Raw genomic sequence first — 23,481 nt, 5'->3', positions numbered from 1 at the left:
GCTTCCCACAATAAGTTGGGTGAATTTTGGCCCATTCCTCCTGACAGAGCTGGTGTAACTGAGTCAGGTTTGTAGGCCTCCTTGCTCGCACACGTTTTTTCAGTTCTGCCCACACATTTTCTATAGGATTGAGGTCAGGGCTTTGTGATGACCACTCCAATACCTTGACTTTGTTGTCCTTAAGCCATTTTGCCACAACTTTGGAAATATGCTTGGGGTCATTGTCCATTTGGAAGACCCATTTGCGACCAAGCTTGAACTTCCTGACTGATGTCTTGAAATGTTGCTTCAATATATCCACATAATTTTCATTCCTCATGAAGCCATCTATTTTGTGAAGTGCACCAGTCCTTCCTGCAGCAAAGCACCCCCACAACATGATGCTGCCACCCCCGTGCTTTACGGTTGGGATGGTGTTCTCCGGCCTGCAAGCATCCCCCCTTTTCCTCCAAACATAACGATGGTCATTATGGACAAACAGTTATATTTTTGTTTAATCAAACCAAAGGACATTTCTCCAAAAAGTACAGTCTTTGTCCCCATGTGCAGTTGCAAACCGTAGTCTGGCTTTTTATGGCTGTTTTGGAGCAGGGGCTTCTTCTTTGCTGAGCGGCCTTTCAGGTTATGTCGATATAGGACTCGCTTTACTGTGGATATAGATACATTTGTGCTGCTTCCTCCAGCATCTTCACAAGGTCCTTTGCTGTTGTTCTGGGATTGATTTGCACTTATCGTACCAAAGTACGTTCATCTCTAGGAGACAGAACGCGTCTCCTTCCTGAGCGGTATGATGGCTGCACGGTCCCATGGTGTTTATACTTGCATACTATTGTTTGTACAAATGAACGTGGTACCTTCAGGCGATTGGAAATTGCTCCCAAGGATGAACCAGACTTGTGGAGGTCTACAATTTATTTTTCCTGAGGTCTTGGCAGATTTCTTTTGATTTTCCCATGATGTCAAGCAAAGAGGCACTGAGTTTGAAGGTAGGCCTTGAAATACATCCACAGGTACACCTCCAAATGAATCAAATGATGTCAATTAGCCTATCAGAAGCTTCTAAAGCCATGACATTATTTTCTGGAATCTTCCAAGCTGTTTAAAGGCCCAGTCAACTTAGTGTAAGTAACTTCTGACCCACTGGAAATGTGATAGTGAATTATAAGTGAAATAATCTTTGAAATTACTAGTGTCATACACAAAGTAGATGTCCAAACCAACTTGCTGAAACTAGTTTGTTAACAAGAAATTAGTGGAGTGGTTGAAAAACTAGTTTTAATGACTCCAACCTAAGTGTATGTAAACTTTCGACATCAACCGTAAACTGAACAAGTTCCACAGACATGTGACTAACAGACATTGAATAATATGTCCCTGAACAATAGGGGGGGTCAAAATCAAAAGTAACAGTCAGTATCTGGTGTGGCCACCAGCTGCATTAAGTACATTAAGTGCAGTGCATCTCCTCCTCATGGACACCAGATTTGCCAGTTCTTGCTGTGAGATGTTACCCCACTCTTCCACCAAGGCACCTGCAAGTTCCCGGACATTTCTGGGGGGAATGGCCCTAGCCCTCACCCTCCGATCCAACAGGTCCTAGCCGTGCTCAATGGGATTGAGATCCGGGCTCTTCGCTGGCCATGGCAGAACACTTACATTCCTTTCTAGCAGTATGGCTGGTGGCATTGTCATGTTGGAGGGCATGTCAGGATGAGCCTGCAGGAAGGGTACCACATGAGGGAGGATGTCTTCCCTGTAACGCACAGCGTTGAGATTGCCTGCAATGACAACAAGCTCAGTCCGATGATGCTGTGACAAACTGCCCAAGACGATGACGGACCCTCAACCTCCAAATGGATCCCGCACCAGAGTACAGGCCTCGGGGTAACGCTCATTCCTTCGACGATAAATGTAAATCCGACCATCACCCCTGGTGAGACAAACCCACAGTGAAGAGCACTTTTTGCCAGTCCTGTCTAGTCCAGCGACTGTGGGTTTGTGCCCATAGGCCATGTTGTTGCCGGTGATGTCTGGTGAGGACCTGCCTTACAACAGGCCTACAAGCCCTCAATCCAGCCTCTCAGCCTATTGCGGACAGTCTGAGCACTGATGGAGGGATTGTGCATTCCTGGTTTAACTTGGGCATTTGTTGTTGCCATCTTGACCTGTCCCGCATGTGTGATGTTCGGATGTACCGATCCTGTGCAGGTGTTGTTACACGTGGTCTGCCACTGCGAGGACAATCAGCTGCCCATCCTGTCTCCCTGTCGTGCTGTCTTAGGCGTCTCACAGTATGGACATTGCAATTTATTGCCCTGACCACATCTGCAGTCCTCATGCCTCCTTGCAGCATGCCTAAGGCAAGTTCACACAGATGAGAAGGGATAATGGGCATCTTTCGTTTGGTGTTTTTCACAGTCAGTAGAAAGGCCTCTTTAGTGTCCTAAGTTTTCATAACTGTGACCTTAATTGCCTATCGTCTGTAAACTGTTAGTGTCTTAACACCGTTCCACAGGTGCATGTTCATTAATTGTTTATGGTTCATTGAACAAGCATGGGAAACGGTGTTTAAAACCATTTACAAATTATCTTTGAAAGACAGGGTCCTGAAAATGGGCCGTTTCTTTTTTTTTGCTGATTTTGTCTTGGAGGTGCATAAAAATATCTATAGTATGGTTACGAGGCCAGGCAGCACTACTCAACATATTCAAGACATTACATAATAACCATGTTATTGAAACAGGAGGAATAACGCCATGTAGGAAGTGAAGAAATAAAAGTGACCACTGGGATAAAACAGTTGGAAGATGGAAGTGCATAGGCCTACAGTACAATAAGCAATTGTGAGAATGGAGACATTTCCCTTTGCTGTATAGTTGTCAAGACCGGTTCATTATGTTTGATTGATTTGTCTTTAATAATATCCATTAAGCAGTAGACACCATCACTCAATGAGTAGCTATAGAACACCTTCATGACACTAAGATTGTGATATTCCCATTAAAGATGGTAAACCGGTAAGATATACAGCAAGCTTTATGGTTTATATGGCCTTGGATCCCAGATCAAAGGTGTGGCAATTCTTACATTCTCCAATCCTCAACAGAGCGGACAGCTGTATTCAGCTGAAGTCTGACAACAACAAAAAACATCAACTTACTTCATTAAAACATGCTTTATAATCAAACAGTTTCTATATAAATAAAGACAAGGGTACTCTTAATATAGCCTAAATTAAATGCCAATAAAATGTCCACAAAATAATTAAGGCTTATAGCGCCCCCTTGTGACTCATGAAAATCAATTTACGCATTATGGTAGGTCTAACACTGCAATGTGATAAGTTATATACAATAAGAACATTGGGTCTTTTTATAACTTTTTATTATTTTTTTGGACAAATATATATGAATGTTTAACTCTTAAGGAGACAGTATTTGGAGAATTCTTTACAGAAAATGAACTCTCCTAAATAGACAGAAAACCTAGGAAATCATCATAAAACATCTACATGATAGAACTAACTATTTCGATTTGTGCCAAGGAAGAGAATGATACAACTTATTCATTGACAGTGAATTGATGCAAGTGATTCTTAAATTCAGTCCAATGTTATTTGGTGCTGACAAAAATAAACGTTCTTTCAAAAAGCCTGATGGGACTGTCATTTTCAGACATCTGAATTCTTATGGTTCATTGGGTTGACTGTTAGTTATGCATAAAGGCACACACGCATTGGTAACCCGCAGGTGAGCATTGCTATTTTTGGCAAGACATTGGTCCCGTTAGGCAGTACAATTATCCAAACAACTTAAACAAAAAATATATACGCTTGCAGGAAAACAAATAAAATGATCAAAATATTTAGATCATTCATGTATGCAGGGAAATGTCTTCTAGTAAGTTAAAAACTGTATTGAGACCTAAATTAGGTTGGATATTTACTCAAAGATACAGTGGGTCAGCAGTATAGGACACCAACTCAGAAACCAGCTTTATGCTAATGAGAGCTTGAGGGAACACCAACTTTTTACAGAGGATGAAGTTCAGAAAGAGACCTGGTCTCCTGCTTTATGAAACCCTGGAGGCTTCTCTTTCCCTGCCTGAAGGTACTCTCCCTCCGGGAAAATGGTAATATGACAAGGAGCCTTAGGAGGGTTTCAATGTTACTAAAGCTCCTAATGTCTGATGCCTTCAGAGTGTCGAGCACAGTGGCTGGAAGATACCCAGACATGGGATCCAACCACTTCTCTCTCCAAGACTTCACCTCTGTGGGGAGTGAGGCCATGTCAGGCATGTCATCTTTATACATGTGGAAAAGGTGGGTATTTACACTGCTGTTTTCCACCTTTGACATGGCATAAGGCACAATCTCCAGGCACCTCAGGGTACTGAGGACCTTCTCTGTGAAGAGCTCACTGACCTCAACAATGGAGTGCTCTACCACTTTCTGACTCACCGCCATTTTGTAAAACTGACTCAGGGGTTCTAGTAGCCCAGAGTGCAACAGCGTTATCTGCAGCTTGGAAGCTAAAGCGACAGCTTCCTCATACCAGGCCTTATGATGTGTGTCGATATCGCTCTTCAATTCATTGAGGGAAGTTAGGAGGTCAGGTAAGCTATTCATAGCTAGCAACACATCTAGAGGTTTGCCCTGAAGAGATTGGCTCAGCTTTTTGGTCAAACTCAGGACATTCTTCAGCACGACAGCCGAGAAGATGAACTCAAAACTTCTGACTTTATTGAAGTACAGCAGTGCTTGGCCACTTCCTGAGCTACTCTCCTCACTTTTCTGCTCATTCAAGCACAGCATCACTACCTCAAGAAGCTCTACCATCAACTCATGCATTTCATGACTTTTCTCCCAGTTCTTAACAAGCTTGTCCCTATGCTCATTACCCTTCCCCTCATCATGTTGGAACATGGCAATGATCATGTCCTCCAGTTTGGTCTGTCGTTCTGTGTCCTCTGTGAGCCATTGTAACATGTTTTCTACAGACGCTGCACAGTCTGCTGCTGCCACTGCAGGAGATGACCTGGCTAGCCACACATTCAGAGAGAGAGTAGAGCTGACTGTTCGCATGGCCAGGGGGTATTTCTGGGATATTACAGCAGAAACAGCCCTCATCTGAGACCCTACCTCACCTACACTTAGCAAAGCTTGCCCTCTACAGTACTCCATGTTGAGCCCCAATTTCTCTGATAAGGCTGTTTCAATAGCATCAGCCAAGACAGCAGTGTCCTGGCTGAATGGGATGAAAGCTACAGTCTCCTCGCACTGAGTGTCCTGTTTTTCCAAGTACCTGATGCACAGGGGGACGTAGAGCTGTCCCTCGATCTCAACTGCCCGTTCCGTTATTATTGTAAAGAACTGTGAGTCCCAGAGTTCCTTGAGGATTTCCTCACGCACAGGTGGGTCGTAGAAAGACATGGCCTGCTTCTGACCTATGACCCCATCCTCTACTATCATAATACTGTCCTCTGCCTTCACGCCGTCCTCGGCTAACACAATGTCCACTGCTTTTACATCGTCCTCTGCAAACATGACTTCCTCTGTTATCACGCAGACTTCTACTTTCCCGCCGCCCCCGGCCCCCACAATGTCCTCAGCGATCACAACGTCCTCAACGATCACAATGTCTGCCTTTATCACAGCATCTTCCACTTTCACATAGTACTCTGCCTCCTCCTCTGCCTTCAGCTTTCCTGCAGGGAGTTGATCTGACGTACCAGCTTGGTGTTCCTCATCTGCCTGCTCAGGTCTTCCATCAGGGTTTACATCCAAAGCTCTAAAATCTAAAACGCACACAGTTAAACCACCTCCCCCTTCCCCTCATTTGCTTTATGATATCATATTCTACATGAACCTTGTAATAGTATGTCATGAATGTTCATATGATTTAACATTTTCACTTACCACTTTCCAGCTTCAGACCTTCAATTTGTTTCTTCACCTAATTCATAAAACAGAAATCAGTACATTTACAACAAAGTTTAATATGCATGTCTTGTCAAGGGGTGAGTGGTGTTGTTGATGTATTATTTCCTGTTATTATCTATCTGTAACTGAAAATGTATTTATAAAATATTGGAAATATTATGCATACCTATACCAATAAAAATATGTCATAAATACATTAGCATTGGAATGATAAAAGGAGAATTGCTGTTAATGTACCTGCTCAAGACATGGGCTGCTTTCTGGGTCAACTTCGATGCACTTTTCAATGACCTCCCCTAGTCTTTGAACAGTTGGGTAATGCATAAGAAGCATCACAGTGTCTGTTTTACTGCCCTTGCAGACCGTGTTCTTCAGGAGAGCCCTCATGGAGTTCAGGGTGGTCTTCATCAGGTCCCACTCCATACTGACGCTTGGTAGAACAGCCACCAGTCTAAGCAGTCTGGTCACTGTGGGATGGCATTGAGACTCAGCGTGAAGCAGTATCTCAGAGATAGAAGCTGGTGGTGAGAGGTCTTGATATTTCTCTTTCCAGACAGAGGCCCAGTTACTGATATCCTGCTCTGCTGTGTCAGGGTCAGGGAGGTCACACAGGTAGAGACTGTATAGCTTGTCTGTTGACTCTGCGCGGATTGGCTCTGAAATGGGCTGTGGATTGCAGGTGGGGAGCAGAGACAAGATCTTCAGGGCTTTTAAGTGACTGTCGGAGAAGTTGTACTTCATTTCATCAACGAGGCTGCTCAGTAGAGGAACACTCAAGTTGTCCCTGTAGTACATCTCTGGAGACCCATAAGAGATAGCTTTCTCTGGGAAACATACTTGCTGAGGGGCCACCTTGGATGCTAGTTGGAATGCTTCCTCAAACCAAGGTGAATGTACAGTGCTTATGTTATCCAGCATCTTGTTCAGCGTTTCAATGATTGGTACTATCTTCTCCACTTCACAGATGATGTCAGCAGGGTTACCACAGCGGAAGACAGTGCTGCAGTTCCGAAGAGGAGAACAGGCATTCTTCAGGATCACAAGTGTGATGACAAAATCTGCATCTCGCAAAGCAGTGGCGAGAACCTGTGCATGTAGCGACATAGTTCCGGCATCATGGGCACTAACTGAATCCAAGCAACTCAAGACTCCCTCCAATGTGTCGACTAGGAGATCAAAAAAGTCCTCCCTCTTCTTCCACCTGGAGCAACAAGTTTCTGGAATCTCTTCCAAGGCCTCCCGAGGTGTATTCAGTAACCCATCCACGGCCTGTGCTAGCTCTGCCTCTAGCCCAGGTGACTGGTCAAAAAACAGTAGGAGGTCTTCCACAATTCGCAGCATCTTTGTGACAGGTGGGCAGTGTACGCTTCCTGCTAGCCAACAGGCAAGACCACAAGACTCACTGGGTGTGATGACAGACAGAGGATAGCTCTCGAGGAACTCCAAAGACATCTTCTTCAGGCTGTGACAACCTGAGCCCATGCGCATGATTGCTTGTCCACGACACTGACTCATCGGCAATCCCCAGTCTTCAGTTAGAGTCGTAGAGAGATTCTTGGCTTGAACATCAACATCACAGGATTCAAAAAATCGCAAAAAACCAATGAGCTCTACCTTGGGGGCACATTGCCCAACATATCTGACAAAGACAGGCAGATAGCTCTTATTAGCAATTACAACGGGTTTATCTGTGATAAGAGAAAAGAAGGGGGACTCCTGTATTTCTGAGAGTATGACTTCCCTGATGGATTTTGTAAGAAGCTGTACCATTTCCTCCTCTCCTATTTTACACGTGAACTTCCCATCTCTTCCAAACCAGTGGCACATGCCGAGATCCTGGATGAGAAGGTCTTGATCTTCTTTGGAGAGTTCGGAAAGCTGGCACTTATTTTTCCCCAAACGTGCAGCCTGTCTGAACACTGCTTCTAAACTCCGTCGATTATCTCCAGTATGCCCATTCTCATCCACTGCTTTCATTTCTTGGTCTTTTTTCTTGTCAGAAGACTGTTGATTCTCAAGCTCCTCTGTTCTATCTTTGTCATGATCCACTGAAAATATGACAAAGGTGAATTAGTCAATTCAATTGACTCTTCTACCATAGAGTTCAGGTCATTAAAGTGGAAAAATAATTGAGAATAAAATTAAGGTGATTGTAAGTTGAATGAGAACAAGTGTTTCACTTGATAAAACCTGGGCCCATCCCTATTACCAACATATACTAAATGGTAACAGTGTCATTACATAGTTATTAGCTAATAAATACTTAATGATCACATGGGGATTAACTGAAACAAAGCTTTGCTATCACATACCTTCCATGTTGGCTTCAGAGTTCTTCATCAGACTTTTGGATTCCTTATCCTGTGAATTTGATTTTCAATAGACATTATTAAAAGGAAATTATTTATTTTAAAAGAACATCGCTGAAAGACTGCATAAAATATTAAAAACAATAATATTCATGGGGGGGCCTCCCGGGTGGCGCAGTGGTTAAGGGCGCTGTACTGCAGCGCCAGCTGTGCAATCAGAGACTCTGGGTTCGCGCACAGGTTCTGTCGTAACTGGCCGCGACCGGGAGGTCCGTGGGGCGACACACAATTGGCCTAGCGTCGTCCGGGTTAGGGAGGGCTTGGCCGGTAGGGATGTCCTTGTTTCATCGTGCACCAGCGACTCCTGTGGCGGGCCGGGTGCAGTGCGCGCTAACCAAGGTTGCCAGGTGCACGGTGTTTCCTCCGACACATTGGTGCGGCTGGCTTCCGGGATGGATGCGCGCTGTGTTAAGAAGCAGTGCGGCTTGGTTGAGTTGTGTATCGGAGGACGCATGACTTTCAACCTTCGTCTCTCCCGAGCCCGTACGGGAGTTGTAGCAATGAGACAAAACAGTAGCTACTAAAACAATTGGATACCACGAAATTGGGGAGAAAAAGGGGTAAAACTCTAAAAAATTAAATAAATTAATATTCATGGAAATGTATTTTGAAAACTTACCAAGCAGAAACCCTCTAAAGCCTGGGGAGTGACCTTCAAGCACTTAGTCACCATCCGGTCCAGATCTCTGCTGAAGTTGGTTCCCACCTGCAGCATGGCCAGACACGGGGACCTGTCCTTGGGGCTGGTGTTCCTCAGGTATTCCTGGAACATCTTGTGGCGCATCGCTTCCCCACAGTTCTCCAGTACTGTGCTGGGTAACACAGACATGATCCTCAGCAATGTATTGATGTTCCCAAAGTATTGCATGAGTGGCAGACGGAGAGTCTGAAAGATGGTGTCTGGGATGGTCACTGACGCAACTTTGGTCTTCCACTTCACCCTCCAGCAGCACAACTCTGTGAAGAAGTTGTCAGAGTCAGGCAGATCACTGGCGTAGAGAGGAGGCTTTGACCTCAGGATCTCAAACATGTAACTCACAGTCACAGAGCAGGGAACCAGGGATAAGAAGTTTAGGGCCTCTTTGTGGTCCTCAGAGAAATGATCCTTCACAGCATTGGTGAGGTTGTCCACTAGGGGCACACTCAGTGAATCTTTGTAATACAGAGCTGGCTTGATCATGCTATCCCTGGCCGCAGATGAATTATCAGGCACTTTTATCTGCACAACCAGACTCTGGGCAAGGGCACAGGCTTCGTCGAACCAATTCTGGTGAAAGACCTTGATGTTTGTTTTGACCCTGTTGAGAGTAGCCACTATACCACTGATCTGGCAAAGCTGTGATGCTGCGCTAAAATGATCCTTCTGGAGTCCTGCACTCAGCTCCCTGGTAAAGGACGAGGCATTCTTCAGGGCTACCATGGGAACAATGAAATCAAAGTCCCTTATCAAACGCAGAAGTGCTCCAGCTTTTAGAGAGAGTGAGGATTTCCATCTCTGTGGGTTGGTCTTGATTTTCTCCAAACATTCAACAAGGGGCTCCAGCATCTGCACAAAAACTTCATAGGAATCGTGCTTCTCCTGCCAGACGGTACAGAACTTACTCTGCAATTCTTGAACCTTTTCATAGCTTTCCCTAAGACCAAATGCAATGACATGATCCAGCTGTTTCTCAAGCATAGGCGTGCTCCCAAAAAACATCAACACCTCCTCAAAAACATCCAGGGCCCGTTTGACTGACGGCACAGGGGTGGATTTTGACCACCATGTGTTAAACGAGTAACAAGAGCTGTGTGTGCATATTGCAAGGGGGTACTTTTCCTGGATTTTACAGGCAAAGGCTTTCAGCTTGTAGGAGACATCACCAGATCCTAGGTAGGCTTGACCTCTGCAGTAACACAAATCGAGACACCATTCTTTGGTGACAATTTCCAATATGCGCTCTGACATGGCATCGCAGTCAAGATCCACATCCAGAAAACCCATGAGCTCCAATCGCATGACATCAAAACTGTCCACAAACCTGAGGAAGAGGGGAAGATATTTTTTCTCCCCTAACTTCACAACGCGGTCGATGAACAGAGAGAAAAAGGAAGTGCCAACTTCCAAAAGTATTCCCTCCCTGACTGCATCCTCGCATACTCTGAGAACTTCTTTCATCTCAGACTTCGATACATATTTCAATGTGTCTTCAACCTCGCCATCCTGTTCAGCAGAGGCCTCACCAGGCTGTCTGCTCTGGCTGTTATATGCCGCTGTCACAGCAGCCTGCAGAGCAGATTTGAGCGCCTCCTTATTAGTCTCTGAGGCTACGCATTTCGGTTGCTCCACTCTCTCCATCTCCAAGACCATTTCCTGTGGTTCTTTTTGTGTTTCATCAACATTCTCCTTTAGAGTGTGTTTTCCATCGTTCTCAGAGACTGGTTCTGAAATAAAGCAGTCAAGAGCATGAGCCATGAATGATGAATGAATAAACATGGGTATTAAGGCAAATATTTGTATATACACCATGGCGCAATAAATACTACATAATATATATTAATACTATTATTTCCTTACCAGCTGCAGAGTGCATCTCCATCACCTCATCATCCTATGAACATAGACAATAAAAGCATTAGCAAAATACAGCTTTTGTTCAGTTACTGGGACCTACAAATGCAAATATTAGTAAAATAACAACACAAAAGTTAAGAAATATTCAAAATAATATCCACTTAGGGTAACTTATCCACTTAGGGTAACTTCATTTTATGTTTTTCAAATGATTTGAAATCTTCAGTTTGTGTGAGTGCTAGGCAAATACTTTTATATAAAAATAAATTTACCATATGCAACAACTGCAATATGTCAGGATGCTTCTCCACATAGGACTCCACCATGTCTTCAACATTGAAGTGCACATCTTGATTGACATAGACAAATGCCATGTTGCAAAGTCTCTGATCCTCCGGTGTGGCTATCAGGTAAGACTGGTACCGCTCCAGCACCATGTTGTACTGCCCATAGACATCTGCCTCTGCGTTCACACAGGGGATGGTGCCCAGAACTCTCAGCAGGCTCTGCACATTTGGGTAAAATGCAATGTCTGGGATTTTCAATGTTGCAAACACTGTTGTGGGCAGGATCCTCCGCTTGCTAGCATGTCTCCACTTCACCTCCCAGCAACCAAGCTCATCGTAAAACGTGTCGGGCCGAGCGAGGTTGTTCAAGTTCGCATCCGCCACTTTATCCCTGCGGATACTGAAATTGTGGTCAGCCATATAAGACGGCACCAACGAGAGCCATCTCAGAATCCGAACCATCTCAGTGCTAAACACCCTCTTTACCTCCGCAACAAGGTACTGTAAGATCTGCCTGCTCAGAGTATCTCTGTAGAAATCCTCCAGAGAGGTTTCAGTTGCACCTGCCTCACAGGTATCAGGTGAGCTCTCCTCCGGCCTAGCGACCTCCACTCCCAGCTTTTTAGCCCTGCCCACTGCGTCAGAAAACCACTTCCTGTGGAATATTGCTATCTCCTGCAGATGTTTGTTGACCAGCTTTAAGGCGTTGGAGATTGTGTACTGCAAGGTGCTGCTGATGCTGATGGCTCCCCTGAGACTCGGGTTGAGGATGCTCACACAACAGAGGGTATTCTTCAGGACAACCAGGGTGATGAGGAAATTGAAGTTCTTTAGGATCGGCTTGAGCTTGGCCATCTGCTCACAAGTAGCAGTGTCTGCGTTTGCAGCCGAGCACACCTCATTGATGCAGGCGAGGAATGGCTCAAGAATGTCCAACATGGTGTGGAAGGCATCAACACCATACTCCCAGGTGTTCTGGCAAGCCTCTGTGATCCTGTCCACTTCACCTTTAAGGTGGCCGTAAGATGACTTGATCTTCCCTTCCAGTCTTTCCCAAAGATCTGGGGACCCTCTAAGCATTGTGGCGACCTCCTCCACTGTGTTCACAACCTTCTGGATGGAAGGCATGGGCATGGAGCGGATGAGCCACATGTTAAAGGCGTATGGGTCACTAGGTGCTAGCACTACCTGAGGAAACTCCTGCAGAATCCTGCTGGTGAGATCCTTCATTTTCTGACATAGAATGCCTGTGGTCAGGTAGGTGAGTCCTCGACAATGCTCCATCCGCAGCCCCCACTTATTCCGTATTTCTGAGAGCAGCATGTAAAACAGACCCTCAGAATCTGCATCACAGGGCAGGAACCCCATGAGGTGTTTCTGAGGGAAACCTGCCACAGTGACGGACCTGATGAAAACTGGGATCTGATCTTTTCCCTCTATGTTTGTGACATCTTGCAGCAGAATGGAGAAAAAGCGTGCCAACCTTAAACTGTTCCGGATCTCCTCCCGCATGAGGTTCTCACTGAACTGGAGGACATCTTTCTGGTCAATTCTTTCAACACAGATGGGGTTGAGAGACTGTTGTCCCCTGTGGCCTCCCATCGGCTCATCAGTGTTGGGGTTTGCATCGTTCCCTATGCTGAATCCAGTGAAGGCAAGAGTTTCCTTGAAGTAGACTTTAAGGATTTCCTTTGCTTTAGAGTTGGAGACATCCTCTCTCCTTTGGTCCTCTTGCGATAGATCACATGTTGCACTATTCTCTCCTGGCTTATCTTTCACCTCAGTTGGAGCATCTTCTGAAGTAAAGGAGAAAACATGGACATGCGATTGAAACACATTTATTGAATAAATATGTTGAGACATTTCTAAAAATATCCTATTAAAAGAGTGTACTTTTCTTAGAGGGCTATCCCAATACAGACCACATGACTATGCACTGCCATGAAGTTGTGAACCAATTACTTAAAATGTCATTTTTGGTAGGAAAATAGATTGCTAAATATGGGAATATTAAATTGTTATGGTAAAACAAACGAGAAAAAGATATTGATTTACCAAACCAATCACCTTTAGCTTTCTTCAAGGTTGCAAACTCCACCTCACTCTAAAGGAATAAAATATATAATTAGCTGTAGACTGGAGTTAATGCAATAGGATCAGATTATACACTGATCAGGTTAGGATGACTATATACACACACTTACTGAGATCAGGTTAGGATGACTATATACACACACACTTACTGAGATCAGGTTAGGATGACTAGATACACACACAGAGATCAGGTTAGGATGACTATATGGGGTACAGCATTGTGTGGTTTAAACATGACAGAATACTTACAGGTTCTCTTATTCTCTTATTCCCGTTGCGGCCTGATGGATTGTTCAAATGTGTTGTAAAATCAAATATGGTTGGCATAGCACCCTCTTTCAAGGATGCTCTTAAAGTGCTCTGAAAAAGAAACAAGCAAATCCTTATTAGGACTACTTTATTAAGAAAGAACCTCCAGGGAGAAGCATGACCTTTTAATACGGATAAAACCTTGTTTTCAATGTTGACCTACCAGTGGCCTTCAGAAAAACTGAGTGCATTATGATTAAGCTAGTCCCAACAAAGGTATACCGTAATTTCCGGACTATAAGCTGCTACTTTATTCCCATGCTTTGAACCTCGCGGTTTATACAATGACGCGGCTAATTTATGGATTTTTCCCGCTTTCACAAGATTCATGCCGCCAAAAAACTGAACACCGTCACATAATGTGACGTAAATCGAGCGCGCTCAAACTTCCCATCATTCTGATTACGGTAGTAATTCTGTCACCCTCATCATGGCAAAGACACAGAGAAATGCATATGATGCAGCTTTCAAGTTGAAGGAGATCGATCTGGCTGTTGGAAAAGGAAATAGAGCTGCTGCACAGGAGCTTGGCCTTAATGAGTCGATGATAAGACGTTGGAAACAGCAGCGTGAGGAACTGACTCAGTGCAAAAAGACAACAAAAGCTTTCAGAGGGAAGAAAAGCAGATGGCCCAAAGTATTTGCAGCCACTCGACCTCAGTGTAAATCGTGCATTTAAGGTGGCGCTCCTTGTTCAGTGGGAGGCTTGGATGACAAGTGGGGAGAAATCCTTCACTAAAACGGGCCGCATGCGAAGAGCAACTTATGGTCAAGTCTGCCAGTGGGTCCTGACAGCGTGGAGCATTGTCAAAAAATCCACTATCAACAGGTTTCGAAAGGCTGGACTGCTGCGTGTTGAAGGGGCAGCATGAGCTCAGCGGGGTATTTGCCTCCGGATGAAAGTGACGAGAGCGACAATGAAAACGATCCAACATTGGATGAAGCAATTCTGAGGCTATTCAACTCCGACACCGAAGGAGATGACTTCAGTGGTTTCAGTGCACAGGAGGAGGAAGATAGTGACCAAGTTCATTTGTTTCAATGTACCGGTAGACACCTGCGGCTTATAGACATGTGCAGCTTATTTATGTACAAAATACATATTTTTTAATAATTCAGTGGGTGCGGTTTATATTCAGGTGCGCTTAATAGTCCAGCAATTACGGTACATGACTTAAACCTCACATCACACAGCATGTGGGAGACATATTCCACTACAGGTTTTTATTATCCTAAGCACGTGAGAAGACGTTATTTTCGGTGTGCAAGTTTGTGTTCTGAATCCATTAACATAAAACAATATGATATATTGCACAAGCTAGGTTAGCTAGCAAGCTCGGGAGGCGTTTCAATGGCGCAATTTAGCTAGCTTGCTAATGAGCAATAGCATAACTTTAAATGTACAGTTAATAAGGTATTGCACACTATTTAAGCCTACATCCCAAATCTGCTCATTGGGTCTATAGGCTAATGCATAGATGAGTCACCTCCTGAATAGATAGTCTAACTCAAGTCCCCTCTATTACTGAACAATATAACAACTGAATGAAAGTATAAAAGGAATGCTTTTTGGAAATATAAATGTTTCTTCAGTAGATACTTACATCACAACAGATCAAGGAAGGCTCAAAATGATTTGCACATATTTTGAAGGAATTGTGCAACTCCTCAGGGGTTTTTGGCTCCAAGTCAGTTCGATGACAATTATTCAACCATTGTTTACATCTGAAAGGAAGAATTAACAGGTTAAAATGTCATAACTGCAATATGGATAGGCCTGCCCCTAGCCCATGTTATTCACCTTGATGAACGAGGTCTATCTGCATATCACTAGCAAACCATGTACCTGTTTAGCGAAAATGGAAGGTATATCCGTAATCAGTAGAACATTGTGCTTAAAAAGGCATCACCAGACTGATTTGTTCTTGCAATGTAGTCTGACATTTCAGATTTACATTTTGGTAATTTAGCAGACACTCTCATCCAGAAGATGTTCTCATTGCAAGTTAAAGCGTACTGTTTGCTAGCTTGATATGTGTAGTAATGTTATTCTAATCAGAAATGTATTTGCATTGTGTTCTGGATAAAGTGCAGAGGTTTGATGGCACAAGCGGGGAGCCCAGCCAACAGAGAATTGCTGTAGTCCAAACGGGATTTGACAAATGCCTGGATTTGGACCTGCGCAGTTGCTTGTGTATTTTTTTTTTTATTTATTTCACCTTTATTTAACCAGGTAGGCAAGTTGAGAACAAGTTCTCATTTACAATTGCGACCTGGCCAAGATAAAGCAAAGCAGTTCGACAGATACAACGACAGAGTTACACATGGAGTAAAACAAACATACAGTCAATAATACAGTATAAACAAGTCTATATACGATGTGAGCAAATGAGGTGAGAAGGGAGGTAAAGGCTAAAAGGCCATGGTGGCAAAGTAAATACAATATCGCAAGTAAAACACTGGAATGGTAGTTTTGCAATGGAAGAATGTGCAAAGTAGAAATAAAAATAATGGGGTGCAAAGGAGGAAAATAAATAAATAAATACATTTGGGAAAGAGGTAGTTGTCTGGGCTAAATTATAGGTGGGCTATGTACAGGTGCAGTAATCTGTGAGCTGCTCTGACAGTTGGTGCTCAAAGCTAGTGAGGGAGATAAGTGTTTCCAGTTTCAGAGATTTTTGTAGTTTGTTCCAGTCACTGGCAGCAGAGAACTGGAAGGAGAGGCGGCCAAAGAAAGAATTGGTTTTGGGGGTGACTAGAGAGATATACCTGCTGGAGCGTGTGCTACAGGTGGGAGATGCTATGGTGACCAGCGAGCTGAGATAAGGGGGGACTTTACCTAGCAGGGTCTTGTAGATGACATGGAGCCAGTGGGTTTGGCGACGAGTATGAAGCGAGGGCCAGCCAACGAGAGCGTACAGGTCGCAATGGTGGGTAGTATATGGGGCTTTGGTGACAAAACGGATTGCACTGTGATAGACTGCATCCAATTTGTTGAGTAGAGTATTGGAGGCTATTTTGTAAATGACATCGCCAAAGTCGAGGATTGGTAGGATGGTCAGTTTTACAAGGGTATGTTTGGCAGCATGAGTGAAGGATGCTTTGTTGCGAAATAGGAAGCCAATTCTAGATTTAACTTTGTATATTTGTAAGAGGATTAATCAACAACATTGTAGTTACTCCACAATACTAACCATATTGACAAAGTGAGGAGAAGAAGAAAGCCTGGACAGAATACAAAGATTCCAAAAACATGCATCCTGTTTGCAACAAGGCACTAAAGTAATAATGAAAAATATGTGGCAAAGAAATTAACTGTCCTGAATACAAAGTGTTATAGTTGGGGTAAATCCAATTAAACACATTACTGAGTACCTCTCTCCGTATTTTCAAGCATAGTGGTGGCTGCATCATGTTATGAGTATGCTTGTCGCTAAGGATTGGGGAGTATTTCAGAATAAAAACGAAACCGAATTAAGCTAAACGCAGGCAAAATCCTAGAGGAAAACCTGGTTCAGTGTGCTTTCCACCAGGCACTGGGAGATTAATTCACTTTTCAGCGGGACAATAACCTAAAACACAAGGTCGAATCTACACGAGTTGCTTAACAAGAATACAATGAATTTTCATGAGTGGCCGAGTTACAGTTGACTTAAATCGGCTTGAAAATATATGTCAAGAACAGAAAATTGTCTAGCAATGATCTTGCAGAATTTTGAAAAGAATAATGTGCAAATATTGTACAATCCAGGTGTGCAAAGCTCTTAGAGACTTACCCAGAAAGACTAAAAAAAACTGTAATCTCTGCCAAAGGTGATTGTAACATGTATTGACTCAGGGCTGTGAATACTTATGTCTATTTCATTTTCAATACAGTTGCATAATTGTTTTAATTTTTTAAATCCACTTTGTCATTATGGGGTATTGTGTGTAGATGGTGAGAGAAAAAAATATATTTAAATCCATTTTTAAATCCAGCTGTAACAAAATGTGGAATAAGTCAAGGGGTATGAATACTTTCTGAAGACACTGTAATGTTGGTATAATGGAGGCTTTAGCAGTTTAATGCCTTAACATGTTCAACATCATAAAAACTGGTCTTCCCCAACTTCTACAAAAAAAAAATACTATAGTCAGTGCCTATTAAGTAACAGGTTTCATCTTAAAATCACCCATAAATCCCCTTTTGAGATGGGGAATGGAAGTGTTTTGTGTGAAACAGTGAGTTGCAATTGAAAGCATGCTTCACAAAAAAAGATTAATTGTTTAAAAAATTATAGTCGGACTATCTATGGGTAAAACTAACAGGGTTAGTTATCCACCAGAAAACCTCAAATTGCCAAAAAGAGTAGAACTCACCTTCTTTTATGCTATGATTTGACAATTAGATGTTCAATGTTTCTTTTGAAAAATATATTTTAAAAGGAATAGTTTCACCATATTAAAATGAGTTCAGTTCACATAACAGGGTTGACCTTAAATTGAGGGACAGATGGAAACGCCAATCACAATAGATAAATAATAATCTTGAGAAATGACTGTCAAATCAACAAAATAACTATGGCTTTACAATGATGGATAAATGCTGGGGTTAAGTGGATTAAAATCGTCAGAAGTCACAGAGGGTGCACGGAGGGACATAAAAACAAGTTTTACAGCTAATTTCCTGCAATGCTACACATTTTGCCAAAGGGTGGAGAGAAACGTCTGCAGTTTTCAATATTAAATCTGAGTGAGACTGACTAACAAAATCAAATGGGGGCACCCCGGCCGGTATTTCAACCATGATTACAAAGTTCCGGTAGCTGGCTGCTAGACTAATTTACCAATCTTAAAAATGTTAGCTGACATGGTCTAATTGAGTGACCATCAGTGAACGTAACAAGAATATAATAGATGAAGCACAACCAAAGTTCTAAATTGCACCTTGTGTATACTAATATTCTAACTTGCTACTATTCTAAATTGAGAACCCGACTGAATTGTTTTGTTGTTTTTTTTACCCAAGGGCCTGGTCTATACTTTGGCGAACCTTGGGGCTGTCCCACGCAAGATCTGTCCCCAACACTAAAACTAAATAATAAAAACAATACGTATTTTTATACAATTGAAAATAAATAAAAACCAGCAAATCAGCTCTGAAAACAAACTGAAACTAAACTTAATATCAACTAAAAATAGAAAAATTAATAGAAAAAAATGACAACCTTGGCCCCATGAACTTACTTCTGTAATATTCCATTTCTAATCAATATTTTCGGGGGACTTATATTCATGATCCTCACAGCATATTTGGACCATAATCAACATGGGGAGGTTGTTATTACCTGCTAGCGACATCAAGCCAGATGGTCTGCTAGCCAATTGTGTTATTTACACAATTGCAAGAGGAAGTTGTCAGATTAAAGTTTTCATAACTTTGTGGGCTCAACAGAGACTACCCTCCCACTAAAACAGACTTTTCATGGATCCTTTGATAAATAATACTGCATCCGATTCCTCAACCAGAATGTAGCCTTTTAGCAAGCTAATTGGCTAGTTCCATCTTTGACATTAACTATTACCACCAACGCTAGCACAAGCTAGGTTAGCTAGCTAGCTGACTCCGTACTGTTTCAATGCCAATGAGGAATACAAAGATAACTTTAAAAGTAGCTAGAGTTAATAAGGGATTGGAAACTATTTAACATAACTTACCCCTCCGGGTCCAAAGGGAATCTGAAAAAGGGGACGTCTGATTTATCTGTGTAGATATTACAATTTGGTGCGGCACAGCGCTTGGGCATTTTGGGATCCATGCACTCACTGGTCGTTCAGAAGTCGTGCATCGTGAAATTAATCAGAAATCCACCCGTTTTTAATCTTTAGCTCAATATTAGCACAACGTCTTGAAATTAACTGTGTAGCTAAATTCATTATTTAATTCCGGAAAAAGTTGATTTGTTGCGTGGTGTAGTTAGTTGCCTGTGTGTTCATAAATCAGGAAGAACATCAGTCTTGTCAGCCACACGAGAAAAGTACTTCCGGGTCACGGAATTTCGAAAACGTTCCAAATCAAAGTTCTCTACGTAGTAGCAGAAAAATATCATTAATATGTATTTATTAAGTTGAATAAAAACTAATAATCTTAACATTAATAATGATTCTTATTTGTTAATATTTAAGTGACATTTGCATTAAATGTGTGTTTTAAAACATGTTCCAAGGTCAAATATATGCTCCCAAAGCAAATTGTGCATACATTACAAATAGGCTTTTAGAGAATAAAAAAAAGTGTGTGCCTATGTAAAGGTGGGTTGGGGAGTACTCAGTGGGGACTGTAAAATCTATATATGGGGCTCTGAATAATATGGAATGTTGCTGGATATGTACAACAAAAAATAAGAAGGTAACCTGCCTAAATGACTGCTGCCCCGTAGCACTCTCATCGGTAGCCATGAAGTGCTTTGAAAGGCTGGTCATGGCTCACAACACACGATCATCCCGGAAACCCTAGACCCACTCCAATTCGCATACCGCCCAAACAGATCCACAGATGACACAATATCAATCGCACTCCACACTGCCCTTTCCCACATGGACAAAAGGAACACCTATGTGAGAATACTGTTCATTGACTACAGCTCAGAATTCAACACCATAGTGCCCACAAAGCTCATCACTAAGCTAGGGACCCTGGGACTAAACACCTCCCTTTGCAACTGGATCCTGGACTTCCTGAAGGGCCACCCTCAGGTGGTAAGGGTAGACAACTCGCTGATCCTCAGCACGCACCACTAAGGGTGTTTAGTCCCCTCCTGTAGTCCCTGTTCACCCACAACTGCGTAGCCAAGCACGACTCCAACACCATCATTAAGTTCGCTGACGAAAACAGTGGTAGGCCTGATCAGCGACAACGATGAGACACCCTATAGGGAGAGGGTCTGAGAACTGACAGTGTGGTGCCAGGACAACATCCTCTCTCTCAATGTAAGCAAGACAAAGGAGATGATTGTGGACTAGTCAAAGGAGGGCTGAACAGGCCCCCGTAACATCGACAGGGCTGTAGTGGAGCAGGTCGAGAGTTTCAAGTTCCTTGGTGTCCACATCACCAACAAACTATCATGGTCCAAAAACACCAAGACAATCTTGAAGACAGCATGACAACACCTTTTCCCCCCTCAGGAGACTGAAAAGATTTGGCATGGGTCACCAGATCCTCAAAACGTTCTACAGCTGCACCATCGAGAGCACTGGTTGCATCACCGACTGTATTGGCAACTGCTCGGCATCCGATCGTAAGGCGCTATAGTATAATCCAAGATGGCGCAGCAGTAAAACGTGTTTGTTTTTGTCCCATGTAAATATTGTCTTTTTCATTTTTTTTGTAAACATTTCAATCTCTTTTTCCATTTTCAAAATAAATATACATTGCTGCAACCCGCCTCACCCAATGTGATAGATCAGCAAAACATTTTTTAGACCTTATAACTGGAACCTCCATCAGGAAGCTGGCTAGCTAATTAGCTACTAGATATTTAGTTATTGTTAGCCTCTGCTAGCGGTCTTTACCTTTAGCTCAGACTCCTGCCGCTTTAGCCTGGATAGCCCGGAAAATGCCTGCCAGTCTGTACAGCGCGATACCAGCCATGAGTATATCGGACTGCTCTTTTCCACTACATCACTGGATTCCTGTCGCAAGCTCTGAACCATTACACTGGATCTTCATAGCTAGCTAGTTGCTACTGAGGAGCTATTGTGGCTACCGCCCTTGTCCAGAAGCATGCACCAGTTAGCCCACGAGCTAGGCCCATCTCCCGACTAGCAAACGAAATACACCAACTACAACACTTCTCTTGCCTATTGGCCTGGTACCTTTGTCGACACGGAGCCCCGCCGATCCATCACGACTGGTCTGCTGACGTAACTCGGCCAATGTGCTCTCAACCGGCCTCTGCGTCGTGGATGTTTGGTGATGATCCATCTGCTAGCCCCGGCCTGCTAGCTCCCTGAACGCCCTGTCTCCCGCTCGTTCAACGTAGTAAACGACTACCGAACTGATCCACGTTTCATCTAGTGGATCATTGGACCCTATGATCACTCGGCTGCACAGCCGATGCCTGCTGGACTGTCAATTAACACGAACCAGAACCCCCAACAGAAGCTAGCCAACTAGCTGGAAGTCAGTTAGCCACTGCTAGCGGTCATCAGCTAACCTTAGCCCGGTCAACTCCTGCCAGTCTGCACAGCGCGATTCAACCCAGACCATACAGGACTGCTATTTCTCCACTAAATATCCATGTCTCCGGATTCCTACCTCAAGCTCTGAACCTTTTCACCTGGATAATCGCAGCTAGCCAGCTGCTATCCGAGTGGCTACTCCTGGCTAATGTCTCTGTCTCGAAGCAATAACGAGTTAGCCTGGAACTAGCCTCATGCTAGGCCCATCTCCCAGCTAGTTGAAGAGGTCCATAAGCCACCCCTTGGGCTACAATACCTATTTTGCTAATTGGCCTGGACCCCTTTAACTGCCGACACGGAGCCCCACCAATCCAACACGACTGGTCTACCGACGTAATCCACCGAGGAGGTTTCAACAGGCTCCTCCGTCACAGCATCCCCTGAAGGCCCATCCCATAGTCGCCTAGCTGCGGTCCGCTAGCTGTCGAGAGCATATTAGACTTTTAGCTTAAGAGGTCCGTCAGCCAATTTCTTGGGCTACCTGTTTTGTCAATTGGCCTGGACCCTTTTACTGCCTACACAGAGCCCTGCCGATCCATCACGACTGGTCTGGCGATGTAACTGTCCGAGGGGGCTACAATAGACTAATGTCGCGACGTCCCCCTAAGGCCTTTCTGCTATCCCCGGCCTGCTAGTTGTCTGAATCGCTGTGTATCCAGCTCGCCTAGCTACTCATTAGTCTCTATGATCACTTGGCTATGGATGCCTCTCCCTAATGTCAATATGCCTTGTCCATTGCTGTTTTGGTTCTTGATTAGAGTCTTATTTCACTGTAGAGCCTCCAGCCCTGCTCAATATGCCTTACCTACCCCTTTTTTTCCACCTCCCCCACATGTGGTGACCGCACCTGGCTTAAATAGTGCCACTAGAGACAAAACCTCTCTCATCGTCACTCAATGCCTAGGTTTACCTCCACTGTTAGCAACGGTTTGATTTGTCTAATCTTAGCAATTTCTTCTTAGCTAGCTACATAGCCGTCTTTGTATCATAGATAATTGCGTAATTATCGTATTTCGTCGTCCTAACGCAGTCTACACTGCCCTGCAGCTAGCCAGCTAGCTAACGTCCACCGTTAGCTAGTCCACCGTCTACCGATTAGCAGCACAACTATTACACTCAACTGAACGACTTGATTAGTGTAGTGTTAGCTAGCTACATAGTTGTCTTTGCTGTCTTCGTATCCAAGATAATTGTGTAGTTAGAGTGTGTAGTTTTAGAGTGATTATCTTAATTTACCGAGGTTAGCTAGCCAGCTATTTGTCGTCCTTAACGTAGGAGACACTCCTAGCTAGCCAACAGCTAGCAAACTTCTACCGAACAGAACTTCCGCACTCAACAATCCGGTCGCATTTCGCTTCGCTCCACAGGTAGTATCACATTTTTCATTTCATTTCATTACAGTACAACGGCTTGATTTGTTTGATCGTAGCTAGCTACATAGCCGTCTGTGTATCAAAGATAATTGTGTAGTCTTGAGTGATTTCCTAGGTTAGCTAGCCAGCTATTGTCGTTCTTTTAACGCAACGTAACGTAATCAACACTGCTAGCTAGCCAGCTAGCCCCGAATAGCAGCACAGTAGCACAGTAGGAACTATTACACTCAACGGAACGACTTGATTAGTGTAGTGTCAACAACGCAGACACTGCCAGCTAGCCTACATAGTCAACAACGCAGCCTCTGCCAGCTAGCCTACTTCAGCAGTACTG

General features: G+C 43.6%; 1 protein-coding gene across 4 annotated transcripts; it reads right to left on the bottom strand.

Annotated features, from left to right (window-relative positions):
• Positions 1–3,367: 3,367 nt before the first annotated feature.
• LOC115135890 (uncharacterized) lies at positions 3,368–19,550 on the bottom strand. 4 transcript variants are annotated; one of them, XM_029671057.2, is made up of 11 exons: positions 19,252–19,550; positions 15,159–15,279; positions 13,495–13,605; positions 13,207–13,255; positions 11,137–12,947; positions 10,868–10,901; positions 8,930–10,734; positions 8,254–8,302; positions 6,179–7,989; positions 5,918–5,954; positions 3,368–5,796 (listed from the first exon to the last, which is right to left on the bottom strand). In XM_029671057.2, the coding sequence occupies exons 1-11, from the start codon at positions 19,350–19,352 to the stop codon at positions 4,031–4,033; spliced, it is 7,695 nt and encodes a 2,564-aa protein (XP_029526917.1). In that variant the 5' UTR covers positions 19,353–19,550; the 3' UTR covers positions 3,368–4,030. The 4 variants fall into 4 exon arrangements, with proteins under 4 accessions (XP_029526917.1, XP_029526918.1, XP_029526919.1 ...); XM_029671058.2 differs by having other exon boundaries at positions 11,137–12,944; XM_029671059.2 differs by having other exon boundaries at positions 13,219–13,255.
• Positions 19,551–23,481: the final 3,931 nt, after the last annotated feature.

This window comes from Oncorhynchus nerka, linkage group LG10 (genome assembly GCF_034236695.1).
Source record: "Oncorhynchus nerka isolate Pitt River linkage group LG10, Oner_Uvic_2.0, whole genome shotgun sequence".
Classification (NCBI taxonomy): domain Eukaryota; kingdom Metazoa; phylum Chordata; class Actinopteri; order Salmoniformes; family Salmonidae; genus Oncorhynchus; species Oncorhynchus nerka.
Note: the sequence above shows the minus strand (reverse complement) of the source record. Positions and strands in the feature narration are given on the sequence as shown.

Excerpts from the sequence above, each read along its gene's own strand:
- LOC115135890 (XM_029671057.2), bottom strand. The coding sequence starts at position 19,352 with ATGGATCCCAAAATGCCCAAGCGCTGTGCCGCACCAAATTGTAATATC. Across the intron at positions 13,606-15,158 it reads CTTCCTTGATCTGTTGTGAT|AGCACTTTAAGAGCATCCTT; the intron begins GTAAGTATCTAC and ends TTTCTTTTTCAG. Across the intron at positions 8,303-8,929 it reads CTTTAGAGGGTTTCTGCTTG|GATAAGGAATCCAAAAGTCT; the intron begins GTAAGTTTTCAA and ends TCAAATTCACAG.